General features: G+C 50.7%; 2 protein-coding genes across 6 annotated transcripts; one reads left to right on the plus strand and one right to left on the minus strand.

Annotated features, from left to right (window-relative positions):
• The first annotated feature begins 2,734 nt into the window (after positions 1–2,734).
• RNASEH2C (ribonuclease H2 subunit C) lies at positions 2,735–3,915 on the plus strand. 2 transcript variants are annotated; one of them, XM_081532357.1, is made up of 4 exons: positions 2,735–2,935; positions 3,129–3,307; positions 3,393–3,512; positions 3,787–3,915. In XM_081532357.1, exons 1-4 carry the CDS (start codon positions 2,764–2,766, stop codon positions 3,811–3,813), a joined length of 498 nt encoding a protein of 165 aa, XP_081388483.1. In that variant the 5' UTR covers positions 2,735–2,763; the 3' UTR covers positions 3,814–3,915. The 2 variants fall into 2 exon arrangements, with proteins under 2 accessions (XP_081388483.1, XP_081388485.1); XM_081532359.1 differs by having other exon boundaries at positions 3,799–3,915.
• A 55-nt stretch (positions 3,916–3,970) lies between these two features.
• KAT5 (lysine acetyltransferase 5) lies at positions 3,971–11,259 on the minus strand. Of its 4 annotated transcripts, XM_081532354.1 has the most exons (14): positions 11,229–11,259; positions 11,063–11,129; positions 10,667–10,735; positions 10,444–10,580; positions 10,001–10,156; positions 9,837–9,911; positions 9,661–9,735; positions 9,065–9,313; positions 8,893–8,982; positions 7,009–7,149; positions 6,832–6,925; positions 4,821–4,980; positions 4,610–4,691; positions 3,971–4,516 (listed from the first exon to the last, which is right to left on the minus strand). In XM_081532354.1, the coding sequence occupies exons 1-14, from the start codon at positions 11,238–11,240 to the stop codon at positions 4,382–4,384; spliced, it is 1,542 nt and encodes a 513-aa protein (XP_081388480.1). In that variant the 5' UTR covers positions 11,241–11,259; the 3' UTR covers positions 3,971–4,381. The 4 variants fall into 4 exon arrangements, with proteins under 4 accessions (XP_081388480.1, XP_081388482.1, XP_081388478.1 ...); XM_081532356.1 differs by lacking the exon at positions 10,001–10,156; XM_081532352.1 differs by having other exon boundaries at positions 11,063–11,259.
• Positions 11,260–20,128: the final 8,869 nt, after the last annotated feature.

Genomic DNA, 20,128 nt, shown 5'->3' on the forward strand with positions numbered 1-20,128 from the left:
AATGCAAATCAAAACCACAATGAGGTACCATCTCACACCAGTCAGCATGGCTGCTATCAAAAAGTCTACAAACAATAAATGCTGGAGAGGGTGCAGAGAAAAGGGAACCCTCTTACACTGTTGGTGGGAATGCAAACTAGTACAGCCACTATGGAGAACAGTGTGGAGATTCCTTAAAAAACCGGAAACAGAACTGCCATATGACCCAGCAATCACACTGCTGGGCATATACACCGAGGAAACCAGAATTGAAAGAGACACGTGTACTCCAATGTTCATTGCAGCACTGTTTACAACAGGTAGGACATGGAAGCAACCTAGATGTCCATTGGCAGCCGAATGGATAAGAAAGCTGTGGTACGTATGCACAATGGAATATTACTCAGCTATTAAAAAGAATGCATTTGAATCTGTGCTAATGAGGTGGGTGAAACTGGAGCCTATTATACAGAGTGAAGTAAGTCAGAAAGAAAAACACCAAGACAGTATATTAATGCATATATATGGAATTTAGAAAGATGGTAACGATGACCCTATATGCGAGACAGCAAAAGAGACACAGATATAAAGAATGGACTTTTGAACTCTGTGGGAGAAGGCGAGGGTGGGATGATTTGAGAGAATAGCATTGAAACATGTATATTACCATATGTGAAATAGATCGCCAGTCCAGGTTCTCTATCTTGGATAATATAGTGACTGTTGCTACTTTACCAATTATAGCGTTAGCTTCTGTATAGTTAATGTTTGTTAACATATCCCATCGTAGAAATACTCCCACTCTCTGAAGGCATCCAATCCAGGGAAAAGTCCCACTTCCTTAAACGCTCCCTCAAATTCCCTAAAACACAAGTCTAAATCCTAGAAATCCTTCCTGTTGTTTTTCAGTTGCTAAGTTGTGTCCCACTCTTTGCAACTGCATGGACTGCAGCACACCAGGCTTCCCTGTCCTTCAGTATCTCCTGGAGTTTGCTCAAACTCATGTCCATTGAGTTGGTAATGCCATTCAACCATCTCATCCTCTGTCGCCCCCTTCTCCTCCTGCCCTCAGTCTTTCCCAGCATCAGGGTCTTTTTCAATGAGTCAGCTCTTCTTCTTCTCATCAGGTGGCCAAAGTATTGGAGCTTCAGTTTCAGCAGTATGAAAAGGCAGAAAGCCTTCCTAACACCCTCTTACTGAGATACCCCACAGTGCAAAAGTAATAAATACAGATGTGTTCCTGGTGATCTTTGGCTGAAGGACAGACAGTTTTTTTCTATTAATATTTATTTATTTATTTGGCTGTGCCGAGTCTTTGTTGTGGCATGCATGATCCTTTTTTTTAGTTGCAGCATGAGAATTCTCAGCATGAGAACCCTCAACTGAGGCATGTGGGATTCAGTTCTCTGACCAGGGATTGAACCCAGGCCCCTTGCACTGGGAGTGCAGAATCTTAGCTGCTGGACCCACCAGGGCGGTTCCTTGACAGATTAGAGTTTTGCTTTAGTTTTCTACTAAGAATAAGATTGTTGCTGTTGTTGTTCAGCAGCTAAGTCATGTCTGACTCTGCGACACCATGGACTGCAGCACGCCAGGCTCCTCTGTCCTCCACTGTCTCCTGGAGTTTGCTCAAGTTCATGTTCATTGAGTCGGTGATGTTATCTAACCATCTCATCCTCTGCCAACCCCTTTTCCTTTTGCCTTCAATCTTTCCCAGCATCAGGGCCTTTTCCAATGAGTTGGCTCTTTGCATTAAGTAGATAAGATACATAATACCATTTATTTATGTCTCCTTTTATGTCTTATCTGTACAGTTGTGGGGTTTTCTTCTTTTATACATATGTTAAAGCTTATTCCTAGATAGCTTATATTGTTTCTATTACAAACAAGATTCTTTTTCTCCATTTTATTACTCTTAATTATTATTTATCTATAGTGGAAGTTGGTAAACCTCGCATGGCAAGGATGTTTTTCTCTTTCTCAAATCTATAAATTAAATGCAATTTCAATCTTAATTACCAGTTTTGTCTGAGTTCGTTTTATGAGAGTACTTGTCAAAATCTATCTAAGTTGGGTATCCGGACACATTAACATTAGAGAAGAGTTAGTAGCTCAGTTGGTAAAGAATCTGCCTGCAATGCACGAGACCTGGGTTCGATCCCTGGGTCAAGAAGATCCCCTAGAGAAGGAAATGGCAACCCGCTCCAGTACTCTTGCCTGGAGAATCCCATGGACAGAGAAGCCTGGAGGGCCAAAGTCCTTGGTATCACAAAGAGTCAGACACGACTGTGCGACTAATTTTAAGAAATTAACAAGGAAAGAGTGCTGTGAAAACTAGGCCTGAAAAGAAAAGGCAGATATATTGAATATTTGACTAAAAAATAAATAAATAAAAGTCTTCTCTGTAATAAAAATGACCAATATACAGGTTTGGAAGACAAACTCGGATAAGATACCTTCACATGTGAAGAAGGAATCCCTTCTTTGTTTGTGGTGTATGTAGTTAAACATACACCACAAAGCACAACACTTTGTACTAGTCAATGTAAAAAGTGTACTCTTACAGATCGTTTTAATTTTTTACAGTAAGAATGTATTTCTGGGGGGGGGGGAAATTCAAGAAAAAACCCTGGGACTGGAACGCCGGGAGGCAGGATTGCAGAGGCGCCTCAGAGAAGAACTACGCTTCCCACGAGGCTCTGTGCTGACAGCCCCCGACAGGCTCCGCGCGCTTTACGCGCCAGCTTTGGCTTTTGCCTGCGAGCTGCGGAGGCGCGACGGACTATGGAGAACAGCTACGAGGAAGCCATCGACAAACGCCGCGTCCACCTGCGCCCTGATACACTGCGCGATTCCGCCCCCGTCTCACTGCACCTTCTCCCCTGCGAGGTTCCGGTTAACCGGCCCACCCCGGTGGGGCGCTTCTTCACCCCAGCCATCCGCCTGGGTCCCGACGGTGAGCTCTCGCGGCCGGACTACGGCTCCCGGCAGCCCCCGCGCCGGCACCGCGCTCTCCTCCGCGAGGAGCGGCGCAAGGCCTCCTGGGGATCGTTGTCCACCGGAGGCGGCGGGAGGACCGCTACCGGGCTTGCTCCCTTAGGCCTGGATCAGATCCTCACTGAGGCCCTCCCTACGCCTACCTCCTCCAGGACTAGAAGCGTCGTTTCGGGGCCGTAGTCTACGTGGCGAGGAGGTGGTGGTCCCGCCCGGCTTCGTGGGTTATGTGATGACAGAAGAGAAGCCAGAGGTGTTGGTGGGGAAGCAGGATGACCACGAGCGAGAGGAGCAGGAACTGGTGGAACCCCCAGAGGCGCTGGAGCGAGACTTCGTGAGCACTGGGGGATAGGGTTGGAAGGGAGCGCGGGTGGGAACCGCAGCCCCGAGGCTGAGCCGGGGCCCATTCCCGTCCCCAGGACCGCTTTATGGGAGCCACAGCCAGTTTCAGCAGCTTCACCGTATGGGGCCTGGAATCTATCCCTGGTCCGGATGCCAAACTGCGAGGGGCCCTAAGCTGGCCCAGCCTCGCTGCCGCGGTGAGTAGATGGATAGGCCCTCTCCCTCCCAGGCTTTATCTAACACCCACCCCCACCCCCCGCACCTACCAGAGTCAATTTGGGGGCTTTGGGGCTGGGGGGAACAATGTAGCAGATGGAGACCCGGTCTGACTGGAAGATTAGACTGGGTAGGGGCAGCATGGCTTCCCTAGCACTCTTCTCTGGCCTTCTAGAAGGACTATGATTCTGAATATCTGGGCCACCCAGTCACTACACTGCAGAAATCCAATAGTAGAGGTGATTCCTATTACAGATTCACGCACAGGTACCCGAAGACTGAGAACCAGAACTTGACACTGAAAGCCACCGAACCCCTCACCCCAGTAAACCTCTTCTTCAGTGTGAAGCCAGAGTCCTTCACCCAATAAAGGAGCTTTTCACAGAACCTGTGAGTCTGCCAGCACTGCCCCTTCTCCCATAAGAACCTTCCATAGCTCTGACCTCTAGAAACAATTTATTGCCAGGGGGCAATGGGGCAGAAGAGGCCAGAATTTTGCAGCCAGTACCCACCACAACCCAGCTCCTACTTTACAAAAGAAATTTGTACAGCCGCCAGTCCTCTGTACAAGGCACCCCCGCCCCCCCATCTTACTATACACAGCTGCCTGGCTCCCTCTGGTCCCTGGTTCACAGCAGGCCTGGGCCTACAGCCAGCTGACCGTGGAGTTGACGTGAGCCCTGAGCTCGCCTTGGTGCTAGGCACCAGCCGGCCTTGACCAGGCCCGTCCTCTCCTTTTGGAGTGGTCCTCAGCCGTTTCCCTTGGTGTGCCTCTTGGAGACCCCAGTGGGGGCGGGATGGCTGCCAGCTTCAGTTCTGCCTTTGCCGGCACTCCCAGGGCAGTGTCCGGTCACCACTTTCCCCTCTTGCTCCAGTCCTTGGGAGTGAAGTGCAGACACTTGGAGTCGATCCGAAGAAGCCGTTTGAGCATAGCCCGTTCGTGCCCATCCACGATGTCCTCTGACAGGGTAAGGATATACTGGCCCTGGACAGGAGATGGGGCCAGGCAGGTCAGCCCACACGGGGCCTGCACTCGGCATCCCTGCACACACCTGTCTCCCCCTGCCTGCCTCCCTACCTTGTAGTAGTTGATGAGGTTGAGGTACTGTAGAGTGGATATGACATCCTCCTTCTTGATGCTGGTAATTTCACTGATCTCACTGTGGGAGGGCAAAGATCAGATCCCCTGGGGGCCTCCATCTCTGCCCCAGGCCCCAGTAGCCCGAGGAGTGAGAAAGCCCAGAAACAGGTCATGCCATGCACCCCCGGGTAGGCAGGGCCAGGCTCACTTGATGGTGATCTGTGGCCTCTCCCCACTCTCTGACTTCAACCCCATCAAGATCTCCAGGATGGTCTGGGACCAGTAGCTTCGGTAGGACAGGAGGCCAAGGTCCGAGAGGGGCTTCTCGGGGGTCCCCGTTTTCCCTTCCACTTTGGAGAGTTCGTAGCCTAAAGCAATGAAGCAGGAGGAGGTGGATAAACAATCACAATATTATGCCACTAGTGTCTAAGAACGCAGGTGACCGGGTAGACCGCATGGTCCTGTCTTGGGCCTGCCACGTGGTGGTTCTGTGGCCTGGGTATGTGGCTTGTCTGTTTGCTGCCTTAGTTTCCTTGTAAAGGACTAGCACGCCTACTCTTCAGCTGTGTGCTGAAGCTACAGTCAACCAGGAGCCAGCAAGGGCTTACAGGTGGGATGGGGAAATGCAGACAATGGCTTGTGGAAAGTGCCTCCAGTTTTCCTCGGTCCTACCAGACTCTCTGTCTGGATATGTGAAGAGAGAAGTGGGCCAGGCCCCACCTCTGGTCCAGGCCTGAGGATGCTCAGATTCTCAGTCACAACAGTCCCCCAGCTGTCAGCAGAGAAGCATCAGCGGCTCTAAGACCAGGCTGGGTGGCTGGGAGGAAGTAAGGAGAGTGATGCCAAATCACTTCCCAGTCAGAGGAGGCCATTCCTCAGCAGTAACTGCCTTTGCCAGGGCTTTTTCCCTCCCAATTCGACTGCTCTGCCCTCCTCTACCCTAGCGACCACTGGGCACTGGCAGGCAGTTCCTGGTGAGACCCTCGGGCCCTGCAAAGCACTGAGTGGTTTCACGTCTGTTGGACAGAGTTCATTTTTCCCATCAGGGCCCTGAGATGTCTCCACTATTTCTAGAAGCCCTTCTTCACCCTCAGTCATCACAAGCCTTGTGTTGGAGCATAGCCTCTCTGCTTTCCCCTTGATACATCTTTATTAGCCAGTCTGACCCTCTTGCCCAGCCTCCTGTGACTTCCACCAGGCAGCCTGGTGGGGAGGACAGAGAGGCCTCTGCTTTGGAGGCAGGAAGCAGGGAAGAGAGAAGGGGCACACTGGAGTTCTCACGCAGCTTTGCTGGGAGGGCGTGCAGAGTCCTGACCGATCAGCTGGAGGCCACACTTGCCTCCTCAGTGGCAGGGACTCCTGGCCCCTCCCAGTGAACACCCCCCGCCCTCAGGAGCTGCCTGGACTGGTGCTTCCGGTATCCGGTCCGCTCCTGCCAGGTGCAATGAGCACGTTTCCTTGGTGGCCCCGCACACATCCCGTCTCCACTGGGTCTGAGCTCCAAGGCTTAAGCTGAGTTTCCTAAGCATCCTCCTGCCCTGCCAGGCGGAGGGCTTCCTGAAGATGTGACCCCATCTTGGCATCTTTCTACCAGTAAAACTTCTCAAGGTGATCCATGATCAAGTCAGGGCTCCACGTCTTCATCAGGGAGCCAAGGCTCCCTCCTCATCTCCCAGGTTAGAGCTTGGTTATCCCAAGGGTGCAGTGAATGGTGAGGTGAACAGAATGAGGGGCGGAGGCTGGGCAGTGGAGGGGGCCTTGGAGGCCAGTGCAGAGTTCACATTTGACGAGGGGCAGAGGCCAGATCCCCTGTGAGTCATGTTGATGTGACATCCACTGTCCGCAAGGCTTAGGCAACAAGTGGGGAACTGAGCCACAGGTCCTTGCCCAGGAACGTGTACAACTGCACAGGACCAGACAGCTGAGCAAGAGTGGCTCACTCAGCTTCTGCCCATGGCCCTGGGCAGGGACTAATGAGTCAGATTTGGGAAAAGCTGAGTGGTGCTCAGCACCGTGGCCAAGGAACTACGAGGGACTGAGAGCCTAGTGCAGACAAGCACAGGAATCACCCCAGAACGGAGAGAACCCTGGGAGGGTCCCACCTTTGTTTCTGGCCAGTTCCCCTGGTGACTGGACTGCAAGGCCAGGGCTGGGAACACAGCAGCCCCTGGGGCCTCCCTGCTCCAGCCCCAGTCCTGGCCAGCAGCACGCGTACTCACTGAACTCGATCAGCAGCTTGCCGTAGCCCCGGCGCTGGTAGGGGGGCAGGGTCAGGATGCAGGCCACGTTGTAGTCTTCCGTGGATTCCTTTTCCTGGAAAAGACAGGCCAAAGTGAGTGTGAGGGGAGGGACCCAGCTCAGAGCAGGACTGAGGAACCGCCTGCAGGAGCACTCACCTTGGAGAAGTAGCCCACTATATGGAAGCCCTTGCAGTCGTACTCTGTCATGACGTAGAAGAGGAAAGGGTCTGTGTCATAGTACAATGTCTTGTGGTCGAGGAAACACTTAGCCAGAAGACACAGGTTTTGGGAGTAACTCTGCAAAAGACAAGGTCTGTCACCAACCCGGGTGGCTCTCCTGGAGCGTGGCCGTCAGGCTGGCATCAGCCTGGACCTTCTTTGTCCTCCGGGCTGAAAAGGGATGAGCCTTCCTCCCTGGGGCTTGAGCCCGTCCATGGGCCAGGCTGTCCCTAGGCACAGGCCCTTCTTAGTGTCCAGGAGTCCCTGTTCCAGCTGTGATGGTATTCAAGCACCCACCTCCTGGTGAGCTGGGCAGGTTTGCCCCTACTTCCCGCACCTCCACCTAACTGGCCTGGAAGCCCTCCACTGCCCTTTGCCACAGTTACCAGTCAACAAACTGACTGGTGTACACCCCCCCCCGCCCCAGGAAGACTGACCAAGGCTTATGAGAAAAGCTCTGCCTGTGTGACAGTCTCAGGATTCCGGCTGTCAAAAAGCCACAGTACTCTCTTGCCTAGTCACACCTCCTGAAAACACATCTGCTCGTCTACAACATGGGTGAAGAAGTCGGGGGTCTCTCAAGGGCTGCCCCAGTAAAATTCATCTTGCTACTATACTCCATGCTCACAACTCTCCTGCATTTCACCGGAGGCTTTTTAAGCACCTGCTAGGCATGGCCACTTGGACGCCCAAGCCCACACCTAACACAGTTAACAGTGGTTAAAGCAACATCTTTCTCTTAAGCTCCCCCAGCACTCAAGCCAGAGCTCTCTCCTGTGAGTCAGTGCTTGTCCCTACCCCTCCGCCCTCCAGGCCCCAGGGATGGAGGCCTTTCACTCTTAAAGGTCCTTGCAGGCTATTCCCTTCTTCCTCCTCACAGCCAGACTAAGGCAAGTATGAAGCCCCAGACCTGTAGTGTCCCCCTTTGCCAGCTGACCTCAATCTCACCACCTAAACTCTGTCCTTGTAACAGAGCCTTCCCTCATCCTGTCTTGTGCTCCAGCTGGAAGGACAGCTCTTCGATGCTCACTGTCTGCACAGGCACACCTCATTTTACTGACTTTCACAGACATTGCATTTTTCTTTTAACAAAGGTTTGTGGCAACCCTGCCTTGAGTTTATCAGTGCCATTTTTCCACCAGCATTTGCTCATGTCATATCTCTGTCACCTTTTCATAATTCTTGCAATAATATTCCAAACCTTTTCATTATTATTGTATTTGTTATGGTAATCAGTGATTCTTGATGTTATGACTGTAATTTTTTTAGATACTGTTATTGCACCCTTAATAGACTATGGCACGGTGTAAATATACCTTTTATATAGTCTGGGAAACCAGAAAAACTTGCGTGACTGCTTTATTTTGACATTCAACTTATCATGGTGGTCTGAAACTGAACCTGCAGGGTCCCTGGGCAATGCCAGTACGTCCACTCCTGCCCTTCAGAACCCACTGTTGGGGATTCCTGTACCCACCCTACCCTTTTGTCAAGGTTCAGAGGTTACCTCCTCTCTGAAGCCTTGCTGATCACCCTGGGATCCTGACAGCCCACTTTTCTCATGAAACATATCCCACTGGGATCCAAACTGCTACTGGCCTGTTTGTCTTCCCTTGTGAGCTCTCAGAGAACAGAGATTTTGCCAAATTCCTGGTCACTCTGTATCTACCAGCACCGACCCTACGGCAGGAATGCAGTAAATGCGGTGAAGAGATCTGTTAGCTGTAACGGTCAGTGTCTTCCTGAGCTGGAAGAAGCTGCTCACTCGACTCCCCCAGACTCCCGGCACCAAAGACTTCCCACTGCCCCTCAGCCACTGACCTTGTTCTTACGTCCGTCAATCTCAAAGAAGGAGATGGTGCCCTTGCGGTAGATCTCGTTGCCTGGAGGATGTCGCAGGTCACACTTGGTCTGAGGAAGAGAGGAGAATCAGGCACACGGGCTGAGGTGAGGCGGGGGCTGCTGGGAGGGTGACCCCTGGGACTCCTCATACCAAGTGACGCTGCAGACACTTGAGGCTTCGGCCATACTTGAGGCAGAACTCGCAGAGGTAGAGGACGGGCAGCGCGGTGAGCTCCTGTGGGTACGGGGAGAAGTACCACGGCTTGAGGCGGTGCCGGCCCAGCTCGATGCACTCGATGTTCTTCATCCGGGTGACGATGTCGTCGTGGCTCCGGTCAGATACCAGGCTCCCAGTCATGCGAGGAGCGGACGGGATTCCATCTGAGCTGTCCTGGGAGTCCTGCCCAGGGCCCGTGAAAGATACCAGGTTATAGAAGACAACTCAAGCAGCACACTCTACAACTCACAGCCCTTCCACACGTTTCCCTGTCCAAACCTAACAGCAACCCTCCTAGGGGAGGTATTGTAATCCCCACTTGCCAACTGAAGAAACCAAGACTTGGATGATTTTCACCTGGAAGGTGACAAAGATCACCTAGTGCCGGATCTGAATCAGTTCCGCCTCACTCCTAATTCCAACACCATTTCTGCCCAGTACCCCTTGTTCATTTTTAAAGTAGTCACTGAACCCCATGCCTTCCTTATGTCCCCTTCGTTTCACCCAGCTTCCCTCCTCCCCAGACCTACCTCATCAGTGCCCAAGCAATTCGATTTCCGCTTCCGCCCAGGCTGAGCTGCCACTGCCCTCCGGGCTGATCCATTCTGCAAATGATAGGGAAGGGACAGAAGGGGTGGCTGTGAGGTGAGCCCAAAAGGGGCTACCAGAGAGTAGAAGGGCAGAAGAGATGGCTTGAGGGACTCACCTGGGGGAAAACTGAGGCTGGGGCTGTCTCGCTGGGCACTGGAGTTGCTGGTGAAACCACCTCCACCTTCCGTTTCTGCAGAGAGAAACCAGGACAGGTGGGTCAGAAGGTAGAGAAGGCGGGACCTGAGAGGAAAGCAAGGTCCCTGGAATTGCTGAGGGTACCGTTGAGCGGTGGTTGGGCTGCAGGCAGGAGCTGGAGGAGAGCGGCTGGTCGGGCTCGCCACCGGGAATGGCCTCCCGCTCCTTGGGCAGGTTGAAGCGGAGTGTGATCTGAACCGGGATTGGCAAGGTCTTCCCGCTGGCCTGGGCGGAGGCCGGCTGTAGAGATAGGTCCAGGGTCTTCCTCTGGGGCTGGGATGGTGGTGGGATGGGGAAGGGGAGTAGGGCCCTCTCGGCATGGAGTGATCAAACCCCACCCTCTGCCCTCTCAAGGACACAGGTACAGCCACTGGACTCTGGAAGCTACATCTGCAGTTTGGCCCCCATCCTTTACAAGCTGAAGCCAGGGTGGGAGGGCACAGCCTCTTGCCCATCTGGGAGCCACTGAGGCCAAGAGATTTGAAACGTATGCAGGAGAGAAGAGGTGAAGCAGGGGACCTACTCACCACCTCTCTCTCTGGAGAGCCGGGTCGGGACCCAGGAAGTCCGTTCTTGGTGGGGGTCTTGGCCTCTTTCTTGGGGAACTGGATCTTCTTCAGGTCCAGCCGCTCGTGGGTCACCCATTCATCCAGGCGTTTGTTGACTGCAGCAGTGGGGATGGCTCAGGAAGGAGTGCCAGAGGCTGCCCCCCAACCCTCCAGCCCCACCTCATCCCGGCCCAGAACTCACAATCAATGTAATGGACGTAGAAAAGCTTCCGGCCACTGATGTCCTTCACGCTCAGAATCTCAGCGAGGGCTGTGGGACCAGCAAAGGCAAGGGCCTTAGACGGGCCAGGCCATGAAGCTCCACCCTCCTACGACTTGAACTCCACCACCAGGCCCGAACCCTAAAGCCCCAGCACTTGGAACCGCTCTCTCAAGCCCCGGTTAGTCACCAAGTGCCATCCCCTCTTCAAGCCCTGCCTTGTCCAGCTCTAAAGGCTAAAAGCCACGCCCCTCCTGAGTATCTGCGCCCCGCCCGCTCCAGGATTCTAGAGGCCCCACCCCCTCCCCGGGGTTCGGTTGACTCTCCCCCCGCCCCTCGCCCTCAGGTTCCTTAGCCCCGCCCCCCGACGTCACTCACGCCACTCATCTTCGTTGTCCTGGTTCCGCCGCAGCACGGGCAGGCGGCAGCCCTCGATTATCTCCCCCTGGGGAGACAGCGCGGCGCCAGGGTCGGCTACTGGGGGGCCTCGGGCTCTACCCACCTCCCCTGGCTCCCTCCGCCCCGCCCCGGGCACCGGACTCACCACCTCCGCCATCTTCCCTCCCTCTACTGTCACTTCCGGCCCCTCTGGGAGCCGTCACTTCCGGGACTGAGCACGTTGTAGGCCCGGTCTTCCCTGAAGCGGCTTTACGAGTAGGTTCTTAAGAGACACCGCCGCCCAGCTTGCTGACGGAGCCGGCCGGTTTGGCTGGCGGGGGCATAGGTTGTTTCAAGGCTCAGGTTAGGTCCTGGGTGGAATCCCCACAACGTGTGCAACGATTGGAGGAAAACTGAGTCCGTCACGTGACGCTTACCGGGTGCGACGCAGGTCACGTGGGACTGGTGTCTGTGCCTAGCGGGCCGCCGGGCTTGGGCGTCTCCTAGTGGCGTCAAGGCTGCGTCGCGGGGAGTAAACTGCGCGTGCTCGGCTGGGGGGCTGAGGGGCGGATCTCGAGAAGTGGCCGCCGGGACCCCCGCTAGTTACGGACTTTCTTAGGGTTGGGGGCTCACGGAAGACGGTTTATAGGTTTGTTTTTTGGTATATTAGGTTGCTAATTATACGAGTTGTTATTGTTCAGACGTCTAAGTCGTGTCGACTCTTTGTGACCCCCGTGAACTGCCAGGCTCCTCTGTCTTTCCCTATCTCCCGGAGTTTGCGTAAACTCATGCCCATTGAGTCAGTGACGCTATTAAACCATTTCATCCTCTGCCCTCCCCTTTTCTTGCCCTCAGGCTTTACCAGCGTCAGTGTCTTTTCCCATGAGTGGCTCTTCGCATCAGGTGGCCAAAATATTGGAGTTTTCATCTTCAGCGTCAGTCCTTCCCATGAATAGTCAAGAGTTGATTTCTTTTAGGATTGATTAATATATTATTCATTCATACATTCAACTACTGTTTAATAATCTGCTACCGTGTCCCAGGCATTTATCTAGGAGCCTGGGATACATCAATGAATAAAATAACTTGTAGCTCCTGGAGCTTGAATTCTTGGAGGCTGAGAGGGAAAAGAGGGGTGTGGATCACAAACAGTAACCCCACTCCAGTCCTCTTGCCTGGAAAATCCCATGGACGGAGGAGCCTGGTGAGCTGCAGTCCATGGGGTCGCAAAGAGTCAGACACGACTGAGCGACTTCACTTTCACTTTTCACTTTCATGCATTGGAGAAGGAAATGGCACCCCACTCCAGTGTTCTTGCCTGGAGAATCCCAGGGACCGGGGAGCCTGGTGGGCTGCCGTCTGTGGGGTCGCACAGAGTCGGACACGACTGAAGCGACTTAGCAGCCGCAGCAGCAGCAAATATATTTTTAAAATAAATTATCTAGTCTATTAGAGAGTGATAAGTGTTTTGGGAAACTAAGCAACAACAATGCAACTCACAAGGCGCAGGGAATGAATAGGAAGGCGAACTATGGCCTGCAGGTCAAATCCAACCCTATTCTAGGTTTCCTGCACTCAGTGGGCAAAGAATGGTCTTTATACTCCTTTTAAAGCTTGGGGAGACATAAATAGAATATTTCATGATACATGGAAATCATGAAGTTAAAATTTCAGGGTCCATAAATAATGTTTTACTGAAACATAGCCACCATCTCATTCATTGACATTTTGTCTATGACACCTTCCACGTTAAAGCTGAATGCCCACAAAGCCTAAAACATTTACTGTCTGGCTATTTACAAAGAATGTTTGCCAACCCATGCTTTATTTTCTATTGTGCTATCAAACAGGGCTTCCCTGTGACTCAGTGGTAAAGAGTCTGGCTGCAATGCAGCAGACACGGGCTCAATCCCTGGGAAGGGAAGATCCCTTGTAGGAGGAAATGGCAACCCACTTGCCTGGAGAAATCCATGGACAGAGGAGCCTGGTGGGATTACAAAGAGTTCCCCATGGGATCTTGAAGAGTTGAGACAGGACTGAGCAACTAACACATGTCAAATACAAAAATAGGTTCTTAATGTGTATATTGTTCTGTGACCAGCTTGTTCACTTAGTAACATAAATCGAACACTTCTCACATTCTAGAGCACTATTTTTTTTTAATTTTTTAAATTAGTTTATTTTCTATTTTTTAACTTTACAATACTGTATTTGTTTTGCCATACATTGACATGAATCCACCATGGATGTACATTTTTCCCCTTCCAGAACCCCCCTTCCACCTCCCTCCCCATCCCATCCCTCCGGGTTATCCCGGTGCACCAGCCCCGAGCACCCTGTATCATGCATTGAATACAGCACTATTTTAATGGCTACATGTGTTTTGTTGCTTATATGCACCTTATCTGCCACAACCAATTTCTTCTTGTTGAATATTCAAGTTCCAGATTTCCCATATTACAAACAGTGCCACAAAGAGCATCTTGATACATACAGCTTTTCACATATTCGTCCCAACATGTTAGCAGTTTCAGTCTCTGCCCCCTTATCAAAGTCACCAGTGACCCCCGTGTTCTTCACCCAATGGCCACTTCTCAGACCTTTTATCCATGGCATTTGGCATGGTTGGTTACTTCCTCCCTTGAAACTCTCCTGTCGTGGCTTCTAGGATACCAGGCTTTCCTGGTTTCTTTCCAGGTTTCCCATTGCTCCTTATCTCCTTTGTGGGTTGCTCCTCTTGTCCGTGACCTCTAAACCTTCCCAGGCCCCAAGTTCAGTCCTAGACTCCACCTCTATATCCACAATCACTCCCTTCGTGATGCCCTAGAAGCTCATGGCTTTAAATACCATTCATATGCTGAGGTTTCTCAAATTTATACCTCTGTATTTAGCCAGTTGGCTTACTCCCTTACCTCATTTAAGTCTTTGCTCAAATGTCACCTTCCCCTTTAAGTCACCTCTGACTTCCCCAGTTAAGTCTGCTCATCCCCCACCACCTCATCTCCCTCCTCCTCTGCTTCATTTTCTTTCATAGTATTCAGCTGTCAAATCATGTCTTTTCCTTAGTCACTTGTTACTGTCTTTCCCTAACTACAATGTAAGATCCATGAATACAGTCTCTATGTAGTTTTCCCAGTGCTATTTTCCAGGCCTCCATAGTGCCTGTCTCATAGCAGGTATTCAGCTAAACTGTCAAATGGATGAAGAACTGGGGAACCAGAGATGTGAACTGACATTTGCTGCCAAGAGTGATCAGTCTTGTAAGATAGGAGAGAAGCCTGGGATTCAGGGAAGACAGCTCAAGGTGGGGGCCCAGGCAGGGGTCTCAGAGCATCTGATAAGTGACCTGCAGTTGAGAGTAGGGTAGATGTTTGCTGGAGAAAGGGGTTGGGACTGTTTCATGCAGTGAGGACAGCAACAGCAGAGAGAAAAGAAACACTTGGTGATGGGACTTCCCTGGTGGTCCAGTGGTTAAGATTCTGCACTTCCACTGCAGGGCCCACGGGTTCTATCCCTGGTTGGTGAACTAAGATCCCACGAGCCACGCGGCATGGTCAAAATAAAAGAGTTGGTGAACAGGTCATCGGCCATTCACTAGTATTCACTGAGCACCCACTGTGTGCCACCCCTGGAGGAGCAACTTGAACAAGTACAGATGAGTCCCCTGCTCTAGTGGGTCAGACATGAGCAGCTGACAACCCAAAGCATAAAGATCCCCTTCGGACAGCGGTAAGTACTGTGACAACGTGGAAACAGTGTGAGGAACTGGTCAGCTGGGGCCTCTCTAGAAGCTGTCAGGCAGGATTCCTACCACAGAGAGTCACACAGTGTCCCTTGCTGGCTGCTTCCAGAGGGAATGTCTCCATCCGTGTGGATCAAACACATGTGGGCTTCAGGATGGTCTCATCTGGAGACTCGATGAAGTCACCAGCAATGTGGATTCTGTGTTCCCGGTCTGGCCTCCACAGGGTTAGTCTCCTCCTGCATTCAAGATGGGCCCTTCTTATGGTCGCAGCACAGCTGCCCACGGTTCTAGAGCAGGGGTCCCCAATCCCTGAGCCAAGAATCAGTACCGGTTCACGGCCAGTTAGGAATTGGGCCGCACAGCAGGAGGTGAGCGGCAGGCAAGCCAGCGAAGCTTCCTCTGCAGCTTCCCATCACTCACATTTCTGTCTGAATCATCCCACCCCACCCACCCCACTCCCGGTCCATGGAAAAATTATCTTCCATGATACTAGTCCCTGGTGCCACGAAGGTTGGGGACCACTGCTTTAGAGCCTACATGTGTCCAAGGCCTTATCTATGGAGAAAAGCTGTGGAAGGAAAGCCCTAGGATTGAACCATTTGGGGGCATGTGCCTCTGGCGCAGCCAATCCTTGTGACCAGGAGAATTCTACTGGTGTACACAAACCAGGGCCCACCAGCAGGGGTGGGGTGCAGTTCAGTGTCTCCCAGGAGAGAGAACCTGGGGTGGGGTTGGGGGAGAGGGGGGAGTGATGATCCAGGAATCAGAAAGCTGGCCAATCCTGGCCTTTTATGGCACTTATGTAAGGAAGTCAGGTTTTGCTTTAAGTGCAGTGGGAGTCAATGGGGAATTTAGAGCAAGAAAAGTAAGTATTGGATAGATAAAGAAGATGTGGTACATATGTACAATGGAATATTTATTTTTTTTTAGTGAAGTCGCTCAGTCGTGTCCAACTCTTTGCAATCCCATGGACTGTAGCCTATCAGGCTCCTCAATCCATGAGATTTTCCAAGCAAGGGTACTGGAGTGGGTTGCCATTTTCTTTTCCAGGGGATCTTCCCAACCCAGGGATCAAACCCAGGTCTCCCTCATTGCAGGCAGACACTTTATCATCTGAGCCACAGTACTCTAGTGGTTAGGACAATGGAATATTACTCAGCCATTAAAAAGAATGAAATAATGCCATTTGCAGCAACATGGATGGGCCTAGAGATTATCATACTGATGAAGTCAGAGAAAGAGAATTATGGTATAATATCACCTGTATGCCGGGCTTTCCAGGTGGCGCTAGTGGTAAAGAACCCACCTGACACCTGCTGAACAAGGCAGGAGATAATAAGAGACGTGGGTTCTATCTGTAGGTGGGGAGGATCCCCTGGAAGAGGGCATGGCAATCCACTCCAGTATTCTTGCCTGGAAAATCTCATGGACAGAGAAGTCTGGCAGGCTACAGTTCATAGGGTCGCAAAGAGTCGGACACAACTGAAGCAACTTTGTACGCAGCACACACACTTGTATGCAGAATCTAAAAAGAAATTATACAGATGAGCTTATTTACCAAACAGAAACAGACTCACAGACTTGGAGAACGAACTATGGTTACCATGGGGGAAGAGTAGGGTGAAAGGATAGTTAGGGTTCAGGAGTGATACATACACAACATATTTAAAATGGATAACCAACGAGGACCTATTGTATAGCACAGGGAACTCTGCTCAATGTTATGCAACAACCCAAATGGGGAAAGAATTGGAAAAAGAGGAGATGCGTGTGTATGTGTAACTGAGTCACTTTGCTGTCCACCAGAAATTAACACAACATTGTGAGTCAACTGTACTCCAACATAAAAAGTTAAAAACAAAGAAAGAACATAACATATCTGATTAAAGGTTCAAAAGATGGCTGAGGAAATGATACTTCTGGGAACAGGATATGAGTAGCAGCCTGAGTGTAGCTAGAAGGTTCTTGCTGCTACAGGGGCAAGGACTGACGGTGGCTGCAGACTAAGGTGTGGCCAACAGTGTGGTGAGAAAGAAGGCCTGGCAGGCACAAGAAGGCAGGGGCTGGCAGCCCTCCTGGGCCCCAGATCTCTGGGCGCCTCGGATCCTGAAGAATGAGAACCCTTATGCCATAGTCTCTTTGGAAGAGAGGAACACAGACATCTGTTTTCCAAATGCATGTGCTATGGTTGTGCTTATAAGATCCAGACCCATCGAAATGCTAGCTGAATTCAAAGTGGGGGTAAAGAAACATTTCCTCTAAACTACATTAATGATGTGTGAGAGATTGTTTTTTAATTAATTTATTTTTAATTGAAGGATAATTGCTTTACAGAATTTTGTTGTTTTCTCTCTTGGGATCTTGAGAGCTGAAGATGTTTCTTCTGGGTAAGAGCTCTCTGGCTTGTGTGTTTTCCAGCACAAGTTGTCATAGCAGGTGGGCTGTGATCAGGCTCATGGCCGTTGTGGAACATTCCCTGTCACAGTATCATGGAAGCAATGACTGGTTCCCGGGAAAGACTCCAAGGCAGGAAGGGGCTGGGAAGCTGAGCCCCACTGAGCTCAGAGGCTCGCTCATTGAGGAAAATGGGCTTGAGCTCTCCTTGAGATCTCAGGGGATCTAAAGGAAAACAAGTACACGAGACAAAACTCAAGTATTCAGAACGATACCTTTTTGACCCAGGGAAGACTTGAAAAAAAAAAAATCCATGAATACAATTCATTTTCATTAGCTCTGATTTTCAGAGGGGGGCTTTTTAAAAAGTGCATTTGCTGGGACACCCATTAAAATAATTTTCTTTAAAAGGTTGCCATGAGCTGTACTTTTCGGAGTAGGAAAGGTGAATGTTGGTGGGGATGGGGCGAGGAACGAGGGCAGCAGGGGCCTGTCATAGAATCCGGTTTGCGGTCGTGGGAGAGGAGGTGCTATAGCATAAACCTTATCCTACGAGCTGAGGGGACTTACTGAAGTGCATGAGGAACGACTGCCAGTGTTGTTCTAGATTGACAAGGTGTTAATTTCTCAGTAGGTTGGAACTTTAAAAATAAGAAACTGGGACCTCCCCAGTGGTCCAGTAGTTAGGGCTCTGCCCTCAATACTGAGGGCCTGGATTCAATCCCTGGTCAGGGAACTAAGATATCACAAGCTGCGCAGACAAAAAATAAATAAATGAAAAAAAAGTTATTTAAGCATTAAAGCAAACAAACCAAAACAAAAACGTAGGGGTAAAGGCTGCTTGGGTCTGGGACTCCCCAGTGTGGATGGCAGCAAAGTTAGGAAAATACTAGGGCTGGGCAGTTGGCTGGTCATCCCAGGCTTCGGGGGCACCTTCTGCAGAGGTGGGTGTGGGAGAAAGTCAGGCTGTGTAGGGGCCAAGGAAATGGAAGCAGCAGATTTGAGTTTGCATGAAAAGATAACGTTTGAAAGGAAAAAAAAATTTTTTTAATATGAGTTTTGTTTTTTTATAAGGAGAGTGATTAGAGGGGAACCAGAGGGGGCTGCACGGATGAGAAAGGGCCTTTCTTTAAGACATGCATCAGGACTTCCCTGGTGGCACAGTGGATGGGAATCCGCCTGCCAATGCAGAGTGGTTCAACACAGGTTCGATCCCTGGTCTGGGAAGATTCCACTAAATACTCTGTGCCACAACTACTGAGCCCGCGTGCTGCAACTACTGAAGCTTGTGTGCCTAAAGCCCATGTGAAAGTTACTCAGTCATGTCTGACTCTTTGTGACCCCATGGACTCCAGGCCAGAATGCTGGAGTGGGTAGCTGTTCCCTTCTCCAGGGGATCTTCCCAACCCAGGGGTCAAACTCGTCATTGCAGGTGGACTGGCAGATTCTTTACCAACTGAGCCACAAGGGAAGCCCAAGAATACTGGAGTGGGTAGCCTATCCCTTCTCCAGTGGATCTTCCCAACCCAGGAATCAAACAAGGGTCTCCTGCATTGCAGGCAGATTCTTTACCAACTGAGCTACCAGGGAAGCCCACGCTCCCCAACAAAAGAAGCCACTGCAGTGAGAAACCCATGCACGGCAATGAAAAGTAGCCGTGCTCACCCCAGCTAGAGAAAGCGGCAAGCGCAGCAACAAAGACCCTGCACAACCAAAAATAAATTATATAAAAAAAGAGACGAGATGTGCATGCATTATAAATAACAGGAAACAAAAGAATAAGCTTCAAATAAACTGGAGTTCTTACCTCCCCGGAGGTGGAGCAGCTCTAAGACTGGTGATGGCACCTTCACACACCTGCTCAGTGGTTGGCCTTGTTCCCGAGAGGATTCCCCTTAGGGCAGCCCAATGCTTGCTGCAGTCACTGGGCCACACTCTCTGCTTTCACACCTCCTGTCTCTAGGGGGAATGCCTTCTTCGCATTTCAGGAAATTTGTGTTCTGCTAAATCCTGAGAAGGGCCGACTTCATGGATGTAAGACCATTGCAACCAGGGCCCAGAGCTTAGAAGGGTCCTGCACTTAGTTTAATGCTCTGCCATTGACATCTTGAAAATTGTTAATAATTTTTGAACATGGGGCCCTGCATTTTCATTTTGTATCAGGCCCCACAAATTTCATGGCTGGACTTGATTCTGAAAAAAAAAATCAGGAAATAAAAGGTATTATAACTCTCCCTCAACGGTTAAGGCTTAGCGATTCTGCTTCAGAAGAACTCACCAATGTCAGGTTAAAAGCAAAAAGCAGAAATAAGACTATGAAGGCGAGAAGTCATCATGATGAAGTCAATCTTGCTTCTTGTATTAATAGCTGTTACCGTATGTGAGTCATGGTTCGTGGTCCTAGCTAATAACAGTGAGTCATTTTTTGTTAAGTTATGGTAAAATACACATCACATAAAATTTACCATTTTAACCATTTTTGAGCGTGCAGTTTAGTGACATTGTCATTCACTTTGTTGTGCAGCCATCTCCACTATCCATCTCCAAATCTCTTCACCATCCTCAACATAAACTCTGTACCCACTAAACACTAATTCCCTGGTGCCTCCTTCCCAGACCCTGATAGCCACTTTTCTGCTTTATCTTTCTAAGAATCTCACTGCTCTATGTGCCTCATATAAGTGAGATCATAGAACATCTGTCCTTTTGCCTATGGCTTGGGCTCCCCAGGTGGCGCTCAGTTCAGTTCAGTTGCTCAGTCATGTCCGACTGTTTGTGACCCCATAGACTGCAGCACGCCAGGCCTCCCTGTCCACCAACTCCCAGAGTTTACTCAAACTCATGTCCATTGAGTTGGTGATGCCATCCAACCATCTCATCCTCTGTCCTCACCTTCTCCTCCCGCCTTCAATCTTTCCCAGCATCAA

The sequence above is a fragment of the Giraffa tippelskirchi genome, chromosome 10, assembly GCF_054371585.1.
Source record: "Giraffa tippelskirchi isolate mGirTip1 chromosome 10, T2T-mGirTip1v1.2.pri, whole genome shotgun sequence".
Taxonomy (NCBI): Eukaryota; Metazoa; Chordata; class Mammalia; order Artiodactyla; family Giraffidae; genus Giraffa; species Giraffa tippelskirchi.